General features: G+C 45.3%; 1 protein-coding gene and 1 pseudogene across 1 annotated transcript; both read left to right on the top strand.

The window, feature by feature from the left end:
- The first annotated feature begins 2,019 nt into the window (after window positions 1–2,019).
- Window positions 2,020–3,208, top strand: Ccnq (cyclin Q). The gene has a single exon (XM_027426130.2). The coding sequence runs from the start codon at window positions 2,073–2,075 to the stop codon at window positions 2,826–2,828; it is 756 nt and encodes a 251-aa protein (XP_027281931.1). The 5' UTR covers window positions 2,020–2,072; the 3' UTR covers window positions 2,829–3,208.
- A 1,504-nt stretch (window positions 3,209–4,712) lies between these two features.
- Window positions 4,713–11,552, top strand: LOC113836745 (annotated as a pseudogene).
- The last annotated feature ends 1,422 nt before the right edge of the window (window positions 11,553–12,974 follow it).

Below are 12,974 nucleotides of genomic sequence, written 5' to 3'. Positions count from 1 at the left end.
ATCAGAGAGAGGAAGAGCACCCAGCATCAGGCCTGGCACACAGTGACCTTGAACATGAAGGGTTAAATAACCTCTGTCCCCACGGAAAACTGGAGGCCATCACCTGCCTGTGCTATATTTCAATTTGCCTCACACACTGGGGCTTCACTTCATTACCCATGGAAATTCAGCTTCATTGATATGAAGAGGCTAATTACTACATGGGACATAATTACAAGACAGGAAATGGATTTACAGCTGCTCTCAGAGGGAGGGGGGCTGCAGCAGGCCCTGGCTGCTCTGCCCTCCTGCCTAAAGGGCTAAATGCAGCCCCCAGGACCCAGGAAGGACATTCTCACGGTACCAGACAATGGGCTCCTACAGAAGTCAGGGGTACTCTGGAAACAGTCCAGTTTTCCCTCTAAACTTAGCCCACCATTACTGATGTGTTGCAAGAGGATCCTTTGACATAATAATAATAAAAAAATCATACTGACGGGCGTGGCATTTAGCTCATGGGTAAAGTGCTGGATTCTATCCCAGCACTAACAACAACATAGGGTTTTCTGTGGCATGTGGTAGTCCTCACCTTTAATCCCAGCACTTGTCAGGCAGAGGCAGCCAGATCTCTGTGTGTTTGAGGCAGCCTGATCTATATGGCTGGTTCCAGGCCTGCTTAGGGTATTACATAGTGAGACTCTGTCTCAAACAAACCCCTCAGAAATGTAGTCTCTTTTGAGTTCCTTATGGCTTAGATTTTTTTTTCTATTTTAAAATAATGTCTTAGCCAGGTGGTGGTGACATGTAATCCCAGCACTAGGCAGAGGCACAGAGAAACCCTGTCTCGAGAAACAAACAAACAAAAAAAAGTAAAGTAAAATAATGTCTTAATTCATAAAGACATATAAAGATACAAACATAAGTGGAAAAGGTCCATCTTTGTTGCTAACTAAAGATAAATTAGTAATAGCCAAAGTTTATGAGCTGAAGCATGGCAGTGGTAGCACACACCTCTTTAATCCCAGCACTTGGGAGGCAGAGCCAGAGCGATCTCTGTGATTTCAAGGCCAGCCTGGTCTACATAGTGAGTTCCAGGACAGCCAGGGCTACACAGAGAAACCCTGTCTGTAATTTTATTTATTTTTTATTTTTTAATAATTTATTATTTAACTTTATTTTGTGTGCATTGGTGTGAAGGTATCAGATCCCTTGGAACTGGAGTTTCAGACAGTTCTGAGCTGCCATGTGGGTGCTGGAATTGAACCCAGGTCCTCTGGAAGAGCAACCAGTGCTCTTAACCGCTGATGCATCTCTCCAACCCCTGTAATTTTAAAAATAAGTTTATGACCGGGCATTGGTGGCACATGCCTTTAATCCCAGCACTTGGGAGGCAGAGGCAGGCGGATCTCTGTGGAGTTTGAGGCCAGCCTGGTCTACAGAGTGAGTTCCAGGACAGCCTCCAAAGCTACAGAGAAACCTTGTCTGGAAGATCAAAAAATATTAAAAAAAATAAAAAAGTTTATGAGGTGAGTGTGGCGATGCACATCCGAAATCCCATTACCAAAGAGGCTAGGGTAAGAGGCTCAAAAGTGCAAGGCCTGGGCTAAGTATAGAAATCCTGCCTCAATAATAAATCACAGTCAAACTTACGAAGCACTCTTGATTTGCCTACATCACTTGTTCATTTTTCACAAGAGTTCCACGAGGAAGGGACAGCCAACCACCCCAACTTGCACCTAAGGAACAGAGACATAGAGGGCCAACCAAGGTCACAGAGGCGAATGCTAGGGCGAGGGCCAACCCTTATCCTATCCAGAGCCTGGATATTCTCAACAACGGTGAGAAAAACCTCCTAAATTAGAAATGGTATTTTCTCAAATGTCTTAAAAATAGCACTCCCTCGCCTCCAGCAAGCATCTCCTGAGATCGCATTTTTAATCCAGGGGAAAAAGCCTGGTAGGGTGGGTGCGGCGGCAAGGCGGGGCGGGGGCGTGCCGTCGATCGACCACGCCCCCTCCGCGAGGACCCCCGGAGCCGGAGCCGGCCTCGGCGCGCCGGAGCGCTTCTCCTTCCGGGGCGGCCTGCTGGGCCTCATGGAGGCTGTTCGGCCGGACAGCGGCGGCGAGAGGGGAACGGTGGCGCCGCGAGCTGAGGAGAGACCGGCGCCCGAGGCGAGGGTGCACTTCCGAGTAACCCGGTTTATCATGGAGGCAGGCGTCAAGCTAGGCATGCAGTCCATTCCCATCGCCACCGCGTGCACCATTTACCATAAGTTCTTCTGCGAGATCAACCTGGACGCTTATGACCTCTACCTGGTCGCCATGTCTTCCATTTACTTGGCCGGCAAAGTGGAGGAACAACACTTGCGTACTCGTGACATCATCAACGTGTCGCACAGGTACTTCAACCCGGGCAGCGAGCCGTTGGAGCTGGATTCCCGTTTCTGGGAGCTGCGAGACAGCATTGTGCAATGTGAGCTTCTTATGCTGCGAGTTCTGCGCTTCCAGGTCTCTTTCCAGCACCCACACAAGTACCTGCTGCACTATTTGATTTCTCTCAAGAACTGGCTGAATCGTTACAGCTGGCAGAGAACCCCCATCTCTGTTACAGCCTGGGCCCTGCTTCGAGATAGCTACCATGGGGGACTGTGCCTGCGCTTCCAGGCTCAGCACCTAGCCGTGGCTGTGCTCTACCTGGCCCTACAGGTCTATGGAGTCGAGGTGCCTGCAGAGGGTGAGGCCGAGAAGCCTTGGTGGCAAGTGTTTAGTGACGACCTTACCAAGCCAATCATTGACAATATTGTGTCTGATCTCATTCAGATTTATACTATGGATACAGAGATCCCTTAAGGCTCTGGCCGAGACCCGACCAAAGACCAGGATGTGGGTGTGCTGCCACCAAGTTGCTGTGATGGCAGGTCTCAGCTGTCATTTTGTTCCCAGCAACCCAGTCCAAATAATACCAAGAACTTCCATGTGGGCAGGACATTCTCAGCTTCCTAGAAGTGGCAGCATTATCCACTTTTGCCGTGTGAGAAGATGCTGCCTTTGAGGCATGGACCATTGCAATGGAGGTGTGAGATCACCAACAGGAAAATTAAAGAATAGATAGGACTGCGCCCTTAGGAGTTTTTTGAAAACCGGATTTGGAGAAGTATGAATGTGTAATACAGAATCTTATTTTGTTTAATAAAAATTATGCAAATAAAATATGGGAAAAGTTTAATGCACAAAAGGCTGCCTGTTGGTATTACTTAGTTATAATAGGGGAGATACTGGAGAATAAATGATCAGTATTGGGGAAGTGGTCGATGATTCGTGGTATATCCATAAAATGGAGTATTATTCAACCATTAAAACCTATAAAGGGTTTGTGACAGTGTGGAAAAAGGTTCATATTCGACAGCATAAAAGCAAGATTCAAAAACATAGGTGCACTATAATCTCCACAAAAAAAGAAATATACAAAGATGCTCAAATAAAGTATTTATTAGCTGGGGGTTTTAAATGCATAATGATGACTAAGAATTTCTGTCTTTTGTTATAGCTTTTGTTTGCATTCTCAACAGTTTTCCCTGGGCCCTGCCCATGATTATGGACCTTTATGGTGAGGTCTTGCTTATCTTTCTTCACAGATGTCTATTTAAAAGAACCACCATCACAGTTTATTATCCCTATAAGTTTCCACACAATGGACTTCCCTTAAGCATAAGACAATTGTGTTAGAGCTGCCTCCTTTGTCCTGGCTGATGGCATCAGAAACAGAATAATGACCACTTGAAGACCAAGGGGAAAAGGCAGGAGGATCCTGAGTTCCTGGCCAACCTAAGCTGCAGAGTGAGACCCTATCTCAAAAAACTTAACAGGCTGAGTGGTGGTGGCATAGGCCTTTAGCCCAGGCACTCCGGGAGGCAGAGGCAAGTAGAGTTCAGGGTCTGCCTGGTTTACGGAGTTCCAGGACAGCCAGGGATACGAAGAAAACCCTGCCTCAAAATAACAAAAAGCAAAACAAACAAAAAACAAAAGCAGGGAAACAGGACAAGGGCCCCATGAGTCTCTTGAATAGCTATTCATTTATCCTTTCATGCTCACAACAGAATTTTCTCCACATCCTTACCATGTGTCAGGCACGACTCTGGGCTAGGAAACTATATGAATAAAATCACAGCAAAGCTTAGTCACTTATGTGCCTGCTGATCATATAAAAGACAGGGAGAGGTTAGGGATGTAGCTTGAGTAGTAGAATACTTGCCTAGCATGCACGAGATACCGGGTTTAATCCCAGCACTGCATAAACCAGGCATGGTAGTACATGCAGGCCTGTAATCCCAGCAATCAGGTGGAGGGGAGGGTGAGAATTTCAATGTCAATTCCAGGGCATCCTGGGCTACAGGAGACTGTCAAGAAAAAGAAAGAAAGGAAAGAAGGAAAGAGGAAAGGGAAGAAAGAAGAGAGAAAAGGGGAGCAAGCTGAGATCAAAACTCATAATTGAGGGAATATATTATGAGCTAGAAAATGATCTAGAAATCAAGTCGTCCAGCACCTTGAAATAGATGAGAGGGAGAGCTGGGGAAAAGGAATTGTCTTGGTTGGTCTGGGGTGGTAGCCTCTGTAATGATCCTTCAGCAGTGTCTGGAGCCCATGGGACAGGGACAGTAACATGAAGGGCTTGTCTTCCAAGTTTGTTCCCAGGCCCATCAGGTGGTTAGCAAGCTTGCATTGTCTAGAAGCAGCATGCAACTCCTGTATTGGTACCTCCCCGCCCCCCAACTCTCCAGGGACTTCCGTGCCAGATTGGAGAAAGCAACAGGTAAATGTGGGTTCTGCCCCTACCCCACCACTTTCAAGATGATCTCCAAGTTACTCTCTTTTCCTGACATACAGGGACTTGGAGGTGGAAATGGGATAGTGACAGAAAAGGCTCGGGTCACACAGTCTTGCTCAGAAAAGCTCAGGCTGACTTTGGAGTTTATGTTTCTGGGACCAGGCCACTGTTTCCAAGGGGCCTTCAGAGTCCTGACTCAGGCTATTCAGGTAGTGCTCTCCCCTGAGTGAGAGTGAGCCTATGGGACAGTGGCAATTTAGCTTCTCACCTCCTTCTAATGCAACAAGGCCTACCTTGTAAAACACCTGAATAGTAGAGGGGATCTGCAGTCTTGGGGATGCAGTTGGGACCCCAGAGACAGATAGCTACAGGTCCTGGGCCTTAGGGTGAGGTAAGCCCCTGAAGGTGACAAAAGTCAAAGCTCGATGACACCTAAGATGTCATTGACAACCCAGGTCCAGAATAGGATTTCCCTGGGGTACACTGCCCACTTGTCATTGCTAGGACCAACTAGGATGGGGTTAAAAGGAAGGAAGAAAACCAGACGGCAAATCTCTAGGTGAATCAGGGAGTAGAAAACACATGGGCTTTGGGAACAGAAAAAAAAGAGGATTTTGCCCGAATGGGTTTCACTACGTGTTATTAATCTCTGAACTGTTTTCACTGCAAAAATGTAAGGAACCACACTCTCTGATATGAAGGTATGTTCATGCCCCAGAGATGGAAGACCAAGTGGCTCCCCTGAGAGATCTCTCCTTGTCAAGTCACCATAGTCTCAAGTCTCATGGTCTGGGGAATTCCAGAACCTGGCTTTTTTGGCACACTGATGATCCACTTCCCAGAGCGGAGGAATCAGAACATAAAATTCAGAAGGCCAGAGCTAGACCACATTGTAACATTGGCTCTGGAAATGTTTCTATCCTATGGCCTGGCTCCTCCCACCCTATGAAAGAGAACTTTATTTTTGGTTTCTCTGTGTAGCCCTGTGTGTCCTGGAACTTTCTCTGTAGACCAGGCTGGTCTTGAGGACAAAAATCCACCTAGGTCTGCCTTCCAAGTGTTAGGATTAGAGATGTGTGTCACCACCAACTGGCTGAAGCCTTACTTCTTTTTGTTTGTTTTTCCAGACAGGGTTTCTCTGTAGCTTTGGAGGCTGTCCTGGAACTTGCTCTGTAGGCCAGGTTGGCCTTGAAATCACAGAGATCCACCTGCCTCTACTGGGATTAAAGGCGTGTGCCACCACCGCCTAGCTGAAAGCCTTACTTCTTAAGGCTGCAATGAGCCTGTGACTTGCTTGGTTGGTCTCCGCCATGATCTCCGGTCTAAGGTGTCTTTCAGCCCTCACCATCCAGTTCTTGCCGTGGGAAAGCAACCATCTATGTTAATCCCCTCCATTCTCTTCGATGTTTTGGTACTGCCAAGTTCTTTGTCATTACTTTGCCATTCTACTAGACCAACCACATGCCTTCTTTTCTCCCTGCCAAAGAATAGAAAGAAAGCAGTTGTCTGGGCACAGGTGGTACATGCCTGTAATCACAGATTCCAGGGACAGAAGCAGGAACATCTAGAAATTGAGGACATCCTGGGACTGTATAACTAAATCTCCCCTTCTCTCTGTCTGTCTGTCTGTCTCTCTCTCTTTCTTCCTCCCCCCCACCGCCCCCGTGTGTGTGTGTGTGTGTGTGTGTGTGTGTGTGTGTGTGTGTGTGTGTGTGTATGCTTTTTTGCTCCGTAATTACAATCCTTCCAGTGATGCTCCTTGGTCACTTTCAATGGCACTGGAGGTAGGCTAGGAATTCTCAAAATCTTAGTTTGCAACTTCTTGGTTGGTACTCATTTTGCTGTAAATGACTAGTGTCAGCTATATGCAAGTTCTAAAGAATTAGACTCTCAAGAATGAAGTGTTCTTTTCCTTATCTTCACAAAGGCAAGGCAAGGATGAAATAAAATAAGTGTGTGTATATGCAAGGGTGCATGTGTGCACACACGTGTTCATGCATGAGTACTTAGGCACTGCAGTACCTACAAAACACTCTGAGTTGTCATCCCACCTACTTCCTGAGCAATAAATGAGATGAGTGAAGAAGAGAAAGTGAGGATCTACAGATCTTCACCTGTGTCAGAAATAAAGCTGAGCTAAAATTGGGAAAGATGGGGAAACCGAGGAACAGTGAGTGAAAGTGGGAAAAGACAAGTTCAAAATTTCTATGTTCAAAATGATGGCCTTTACTGGTTCTCACCCCCTGGGCTGAACAATGCACTTCAGCATCCTTTCTCAGGGAATTTAAGGAGGTCTAGACACATTGAAAAACCTAGTTATGTCACCTAAGTGTCAAGGTCTTACCAGTCTGTGAATATAACATGAAGAGCCACTAACTTTTACTGCCCACATGACATGGATCCCCACCTGACCCAATTGTCTCTTCTGAAGGCATCCCCCCATTATTGAAGCAATGGCCGTGGTAATGTGCTAAATGCCTATAAAACAATCACCACACAACATTGCTCATGTTCTTGTCATCAGTTCCAGGGACCCTATCCAGCCCTGAAAGCAGCTGAGGAAAATCTTTGGGTGCTCCTTGATGATCCATGGTGACCTGCCAAGCCCTGGCTTTCAGGACTCTGTATATCTCTACCATCCAGAGCCTAGAACACAAACTCTGTGTCACGTTTTTTGTCTCCCAGGGCCCAAAGAATGACTGCTCAAACCCAGAGACCCTAGAGTCATCACAGTAATCTTCAGGCCTTATGCTTCCTCTCCGTGGCTCACCTCCCAGTCAACCTCTCACCCAGTGTGAAGGTAGTCATCTTGCCATGAAGAGCTGAGCTCCAGCCACACCCCCCACCCCTTAGTTCCAGTATGGTGACTGCCACCTCACTTGGGGCAGGCAGCTCTGGCTAGTGCCAGCTACTCCTTTGTTTGCCAACTGTTTTCCTCACCTGGAAAATAGAAAAGATAATGGCTCCTGCTTTAGAAGATTTTCTTTTCTATTTTATTTTCTTTCAATGCATTTACTTGTGTGTGTGTGTGTGTGTGTGTGTGTGTGTGTGTGTGTGTGTGTGTGCGAGCCAGCTTGCAGAAGTTGATTCTCTTCTTCCACCATGTAGGTCCCAGGGATTCAACTCAGGTCCTTATGCTTGGTGCCACCCCCCTCCCCCCGCACGACCCTTGGGGGGGGCTTATTGTGAAGGTTATTTAACATAAACCATATATAAAGCACCATTTCACAAAATTGTCAAAGAAACCAGTGATGGTAAGGGGACAGGGAGTCTGCTTCCATCTATGGATTACAATTCCCAGGAAGGGGCTCAGAAACTGTATTGTTTGTTTATTGATTTGTTTTTTGTTAATTCTTGAAAGAGGTTCACTATATAGATCTGGTTAACATGGAACTCACTGTGTAACCCAGGATGTCCTCAAATCTATGGCAGTCCTTCTGTCTCTGCCTCCCAAATACTAGGACTACAGGCATGTGCCACAGTGCCAGGCTAGAATCTGTATGTTTAATGGACATCCCAAGTAGTTTTTATAATCTCTTGGTAAGTGCTTAGTAAGTGGTACTTTGCAAAGTCATAATTTATAGTATCAAAATCTGTGGTTAGTTTAACAAAGATGTCATCATTTCATTTAAGAACAATAAGTATAGTGTTTTACATCTGGATAATTAAAAGGACATTTTGAGATTTTAAAACTTTTTTTGTTTCTGTTTTTTGATGCTGTCCTGTAGCTCACTAAGTAGACCAGGCTGGCCTCGAACTTGCAGAGATCTGCCTGCCCTGACTCCCAAGTGCTGGGATTAAAGATGTGCACCATCACCACCTGGCGAGATTTTAGAATGTTTAAAAATACTTTTTAAATTTATGCATATGAGTGTTTTGCATATATGTAAATCAGTGTACCTTATTTGTGCCTGGTGCCCACAGAGGTCGGACGAGGGTATAGAACCCCTGGAACTAGAGTTAGGGATGATTGTGAATCACCATGTGTTCTCTAGGAACCCGGGTCCTTTGCAAGGGCAATGAGCATTATTAACCACTGAGCCATTGCTCCAGCTCCAAACAAGAAGTGCAACAAGTGCTTTTTTGTTTTTGAAAGAGAGAGTGTTTATGTAGCCCTGGATGTGCTGGAACTCACTCTGTAGACCAGACTGGCATCAAACTCAGAGATCTGCCTGCCTCTGCCTCCTGAGTGGTATGCACCACCACTCACAGTTTTTAAAATCGTTCTACTTACCTGTGACCAGTTATACCTGCCCTTTATAATGATGGATTTTCTATGGTTTCTCCAAAAACTTCCATATCATTTCTAAAGTGTCACTTCTCATCTGATGTCATCTGATTTTCCAACTCAGTAGACTGATGCATTCTCCTCAGTGTGAACTTGCTGACATCCACGGGGTGTGACTCCACCCTCCTGGGTTTTGCTTCTGAGTGATTTCTCTGGAGAACAATGAGTCATGACTTCTAGATGAGAACGTTGCTCTATTTTCGTTCACTGACTTCTTGGAATAAGCCATCTGTAAGAGTGCCTTTGTGTCCGATGAGGCTTGAGCTGTGCGGTCTCACCTCAGCAGCTCATATATCAAAATGGAATGAGCTCTCTCTGAAGGCTTCCTTCATGTTCAATAGGCAATGGGGCTTTTGCAGACAAATTCTCTGTGGCTCCCATTCTATTTGGAGGTGGTCTCTGGAATACTCATTGGTCTTTTATTTTGAAGAGAGGCCTGCCTTGGTCTTCACAGGCCTGCTTTGGAGAACTTTGCTCTTCCACTCACCCAGAACCCAGCACAAACATCCAGGCAGACCTCAACTTGGTCCTCTTCTAGGAATAATGACAAAATTAATCTTCCATGTGCATTCTGTAAAGAGCTTCACCTACGTTATTGCATGCATCCTCGGTGCATTTGGTGAAGAGTTTCACCCACATTGTCACATGCATCTTCAAAATAACACCATCAAAGGAGATAGCACTACAAAGTGGATATTATCCAGGAAGTAAAACAAGTTGTTCAGGATCACAGGTCCCTGGGTTCTAATAGCAGCTTTCTTGTCTTAGGGTGGCTGCCCTGATTCCATCTCTATTCTCATCCTGTCCCTTGTAACTTCTAGGAGCTCCAGTCTGGGCAAAGGGAGGTCCACAGTCTTTAACACTTTCAGCCCATGCATGTCACTGAGAACTTGCTCAGGCCAGCTGGCCTTGTGTGACAGAGAGGCTTTATTCTCCAGTCCTGGGCTCCTCCACTGCTGTTCTCTGAGCAATGAGGTCATCACAGAGGTACTTCCTGCTACCCCAGGCACTCTCTTCCAACTCCATTATACCCTAGAAGGCCCCAACTTCCCAGTTCTAGTCATCACCAGGCTGACTGGGTCCTTGGAGTAGGCCAAAGAAGCAAAGGATACTAAAAATCCACACTACTATATACTATATTAGCTATTTCTGTATAAGAAAGTATCCTGAAGTTTAGCTGTTTAAAAGAGAAAAGGGGGCAGATGAGATGGCTCATGTGGAAAAGGAGTTTGCTGTGCAAGCCAGAGGACCTGAGTTTGATCCGTGGTTCTCAGACAAAGGCGTAAGGAGAGAACTGACTTCACAAAGTTGTCCTCTGATTGCCACATGTGAGCTTGTGGCATGTACACATACACACACACACACACACACACACACACACACACACACACACACACACACACTAATATAATAATACAAATAATAATACTAAAGTTCTTCATCAATGAACTTGAGGTATCTGATTTCCTCTTGTGTGACCTCTGGGCTTCACAAGGACAACACATTTCATTAATGTCTGAAAACTATATTTATCTTCCACATGACCTTAAAGGCCATGACAAAAGAGGAGAGTGCCCTTGGAGAAGTAATGGAAATAAATACCGAAGGGAACATTTGTAGAGCCAGTGAAGCAGTGTCTGCAGCATGATTGGTAGGCCTGAGACCAGGGCTTCTTAAACTTTTCCCACTCAGAGTCTTTTTTTTTTTTTTTAACCCAGGAAACATAACGTCAGGTATATAGGTATATAAGTTTACAGAGGCAGGATAGGGAAACCATTCCATTGGCAAAGTGCTTGCCACTGAAGCAAAAGGTCCTGATTTCCAGCCCCGGCATTGACTTAAAATGCCTGGCATGACCGTGGTACCTGTGATCTCAGCATTGGGGGAGGGGAAGCTGGAGGATCCCTGGAGCTTACTGACCGGCCAGTCTAGCTAAGTCGTTGATCTCCCACATCAGGGACAGATTCTGGCAAAGAATAAGGCAGGTCATACTTGAGGCTTTCCTTTCCCACAATCCCTCGCGCCTGCCATTTCCAACTCGGGCGTGGCAGAACGGTTCCCACAAAGAAGGGTGGCGAGAAGGAAAAGAGCTGTTCTGCCACCAACTAGATGGCAGACCCGATGGTGACCCGAAACTAGATGGTGACCCGAAAAATAAAACCATCAACATTCACAAGCGCATCCACCGAATGGGCTTCAGGAAGCATGCTCCTCGGGAATTCAAAGAAATCCGGACATTTGCCTTGAAGTAGACGGAGACTCCAAAGGTGCGCATCGATACCAGACTCAATAAGGACATCTGGGTCAACGGAATAAGGAATGTTCCATATCGAATCCACGTATGTTTGTTCAGAAACGTAATGAGGATGAGGACTCACCTAACAAGCTCTAAACATTGGTAACAGACGTCCCTGTTACCACATTCAAAACTCTACAGAGAGTCAATGTGGATGAGAACTAACCTGCTGAATGTCAAATAAAGCTGCAGAACTGCTTTCAAAATAAATAAATAAATAAATAAATAAATAAATAAATAAATAAATAAATAAGGTGGGGAGTGACTGAAGAAGATACCTGTCATTGATTTCTGGCCTTCCCTTTCCCACATTAGCCTGTGGGCTCACACATACCAACAATATATAGACAAAACATTTGCTGTACTTAATCATAAAGAAATCTATTTTAAAGCAATTCTTTGGTATTCACATAATTTAAGCACTTATTAAAGATGAACATGTACTAATGAGATGAATGTGCTTGTTTATTTTTACATCAGAATTGCATCTTGGCTGAGTACTTGATGCTGCAGGACACAGAGCATCTTCGACTAATTTCAGAATTGACAGATGCTTTGATTTTATCATTGTCAATGCTGAGAACACTGCTCTGCAAAAACACATGGCACAAAATGGCAAAAACATTGCTTAGGGCCATTTCAGAAATTGTTGCGAATTCTGTCCTTAATTGCAATTGCAAACCCTTTTAACAATTTTTTAAATGAATCTCAAGTCAGCAATTCAAGCAGCAATCTAAAAGGCTCTATTACATTTAGTGTGTGTGTGTGTGTGTGTGTGTGTGTGTGTGTGTGTGTGTGTGTAGAGGGTCAGAGGGCAGCTTCCAGGAGTTGGTTTTTTCCTTTCACTGTATGGTTCCCAGGGACTGAACTCACATTGTCAGGCTTGGCAGGAGCACCGTCACCATCAGGTGACCATCTCATCAGCCTACAAGCAACAACTTTTTGTTGCTGTTGTTGTCTTGTTTTTTCAAGACAGGATTTCTCTGTGTAACAGCCCTGGCTATCCTCTCTTTTTGTAGACCAGGCTGACCTCAAACTCACTGAGAGCCACCTGTCTCTATCTCCCAAGTGCTGGGATTGAAAGTATGGATGGACCATCACTGTCCGGCAACCATTTTTAAAACCATATATTCTGACACAATTCAATCTAAAGATACACTAACTTGATGCTTACATGGGAAAGAATGATGGAAGGAACTCTCTAATTAAACCTTCATATTTCTGTAAAAGCAAAGTCTCACATATACAGTAAAAACACTAGTGTTCCCAGCATCCACTAGTCTCAGATCTGAGCTGAGGTGTTTGAGCAAGTCTCTTTGGTGTTAACATGGGATGAGGCATGCACAGTGCAAAGTACAGATGCTCTGCATCCAGAACCAAGGCCTCGGGGAAGGCGTACACTGAAACACAGGTAAATGCTGTCAGAAACGCCTCAGCTTCATCCCTGGTTCAATTTTGAATTACATTTTGGTGGTTGTGTATTCACTTTTACTATTGCCAAATTTTAGCCCTGTATTCAGTCATGTGACCTCATATGCAGCCTACCTCTGTGGTTTAAGAAGATGGATTGTAGCCCGGCATTGGTGG

Source organism: Cricetulus griseus, chromosome 7 (assembly GCF_003668045.3).
Source record: "Cricetulus griseus strain 17A/GY chromosome 7, alternate assembly CriGri-PICRH-1.0, whole genome shotgun sequence".
Taxonomy (NCBI): domain Eukaryota; kingdom Metazoa; phylum Chordata; class Mammalia; order Rodentia; family Cricetidae; genus Cricetulus; species Cricetulus griseus.
The sequence above is the reverse complement of the archived record's forward strand: the minus strand, read 5'-3'. Positions and strand labels throughout refer to the sequence as shown.

What these genes read in the sequence shown, in the direction of transcription:
- Ccnq (XM_027426130.2), top strand. Translation starts at nt 2,073, where the DNA reads ATGGAGGCTGTTCGGCCGGACAGCGGCGGCGAGAGGGGAACGGTGGCG.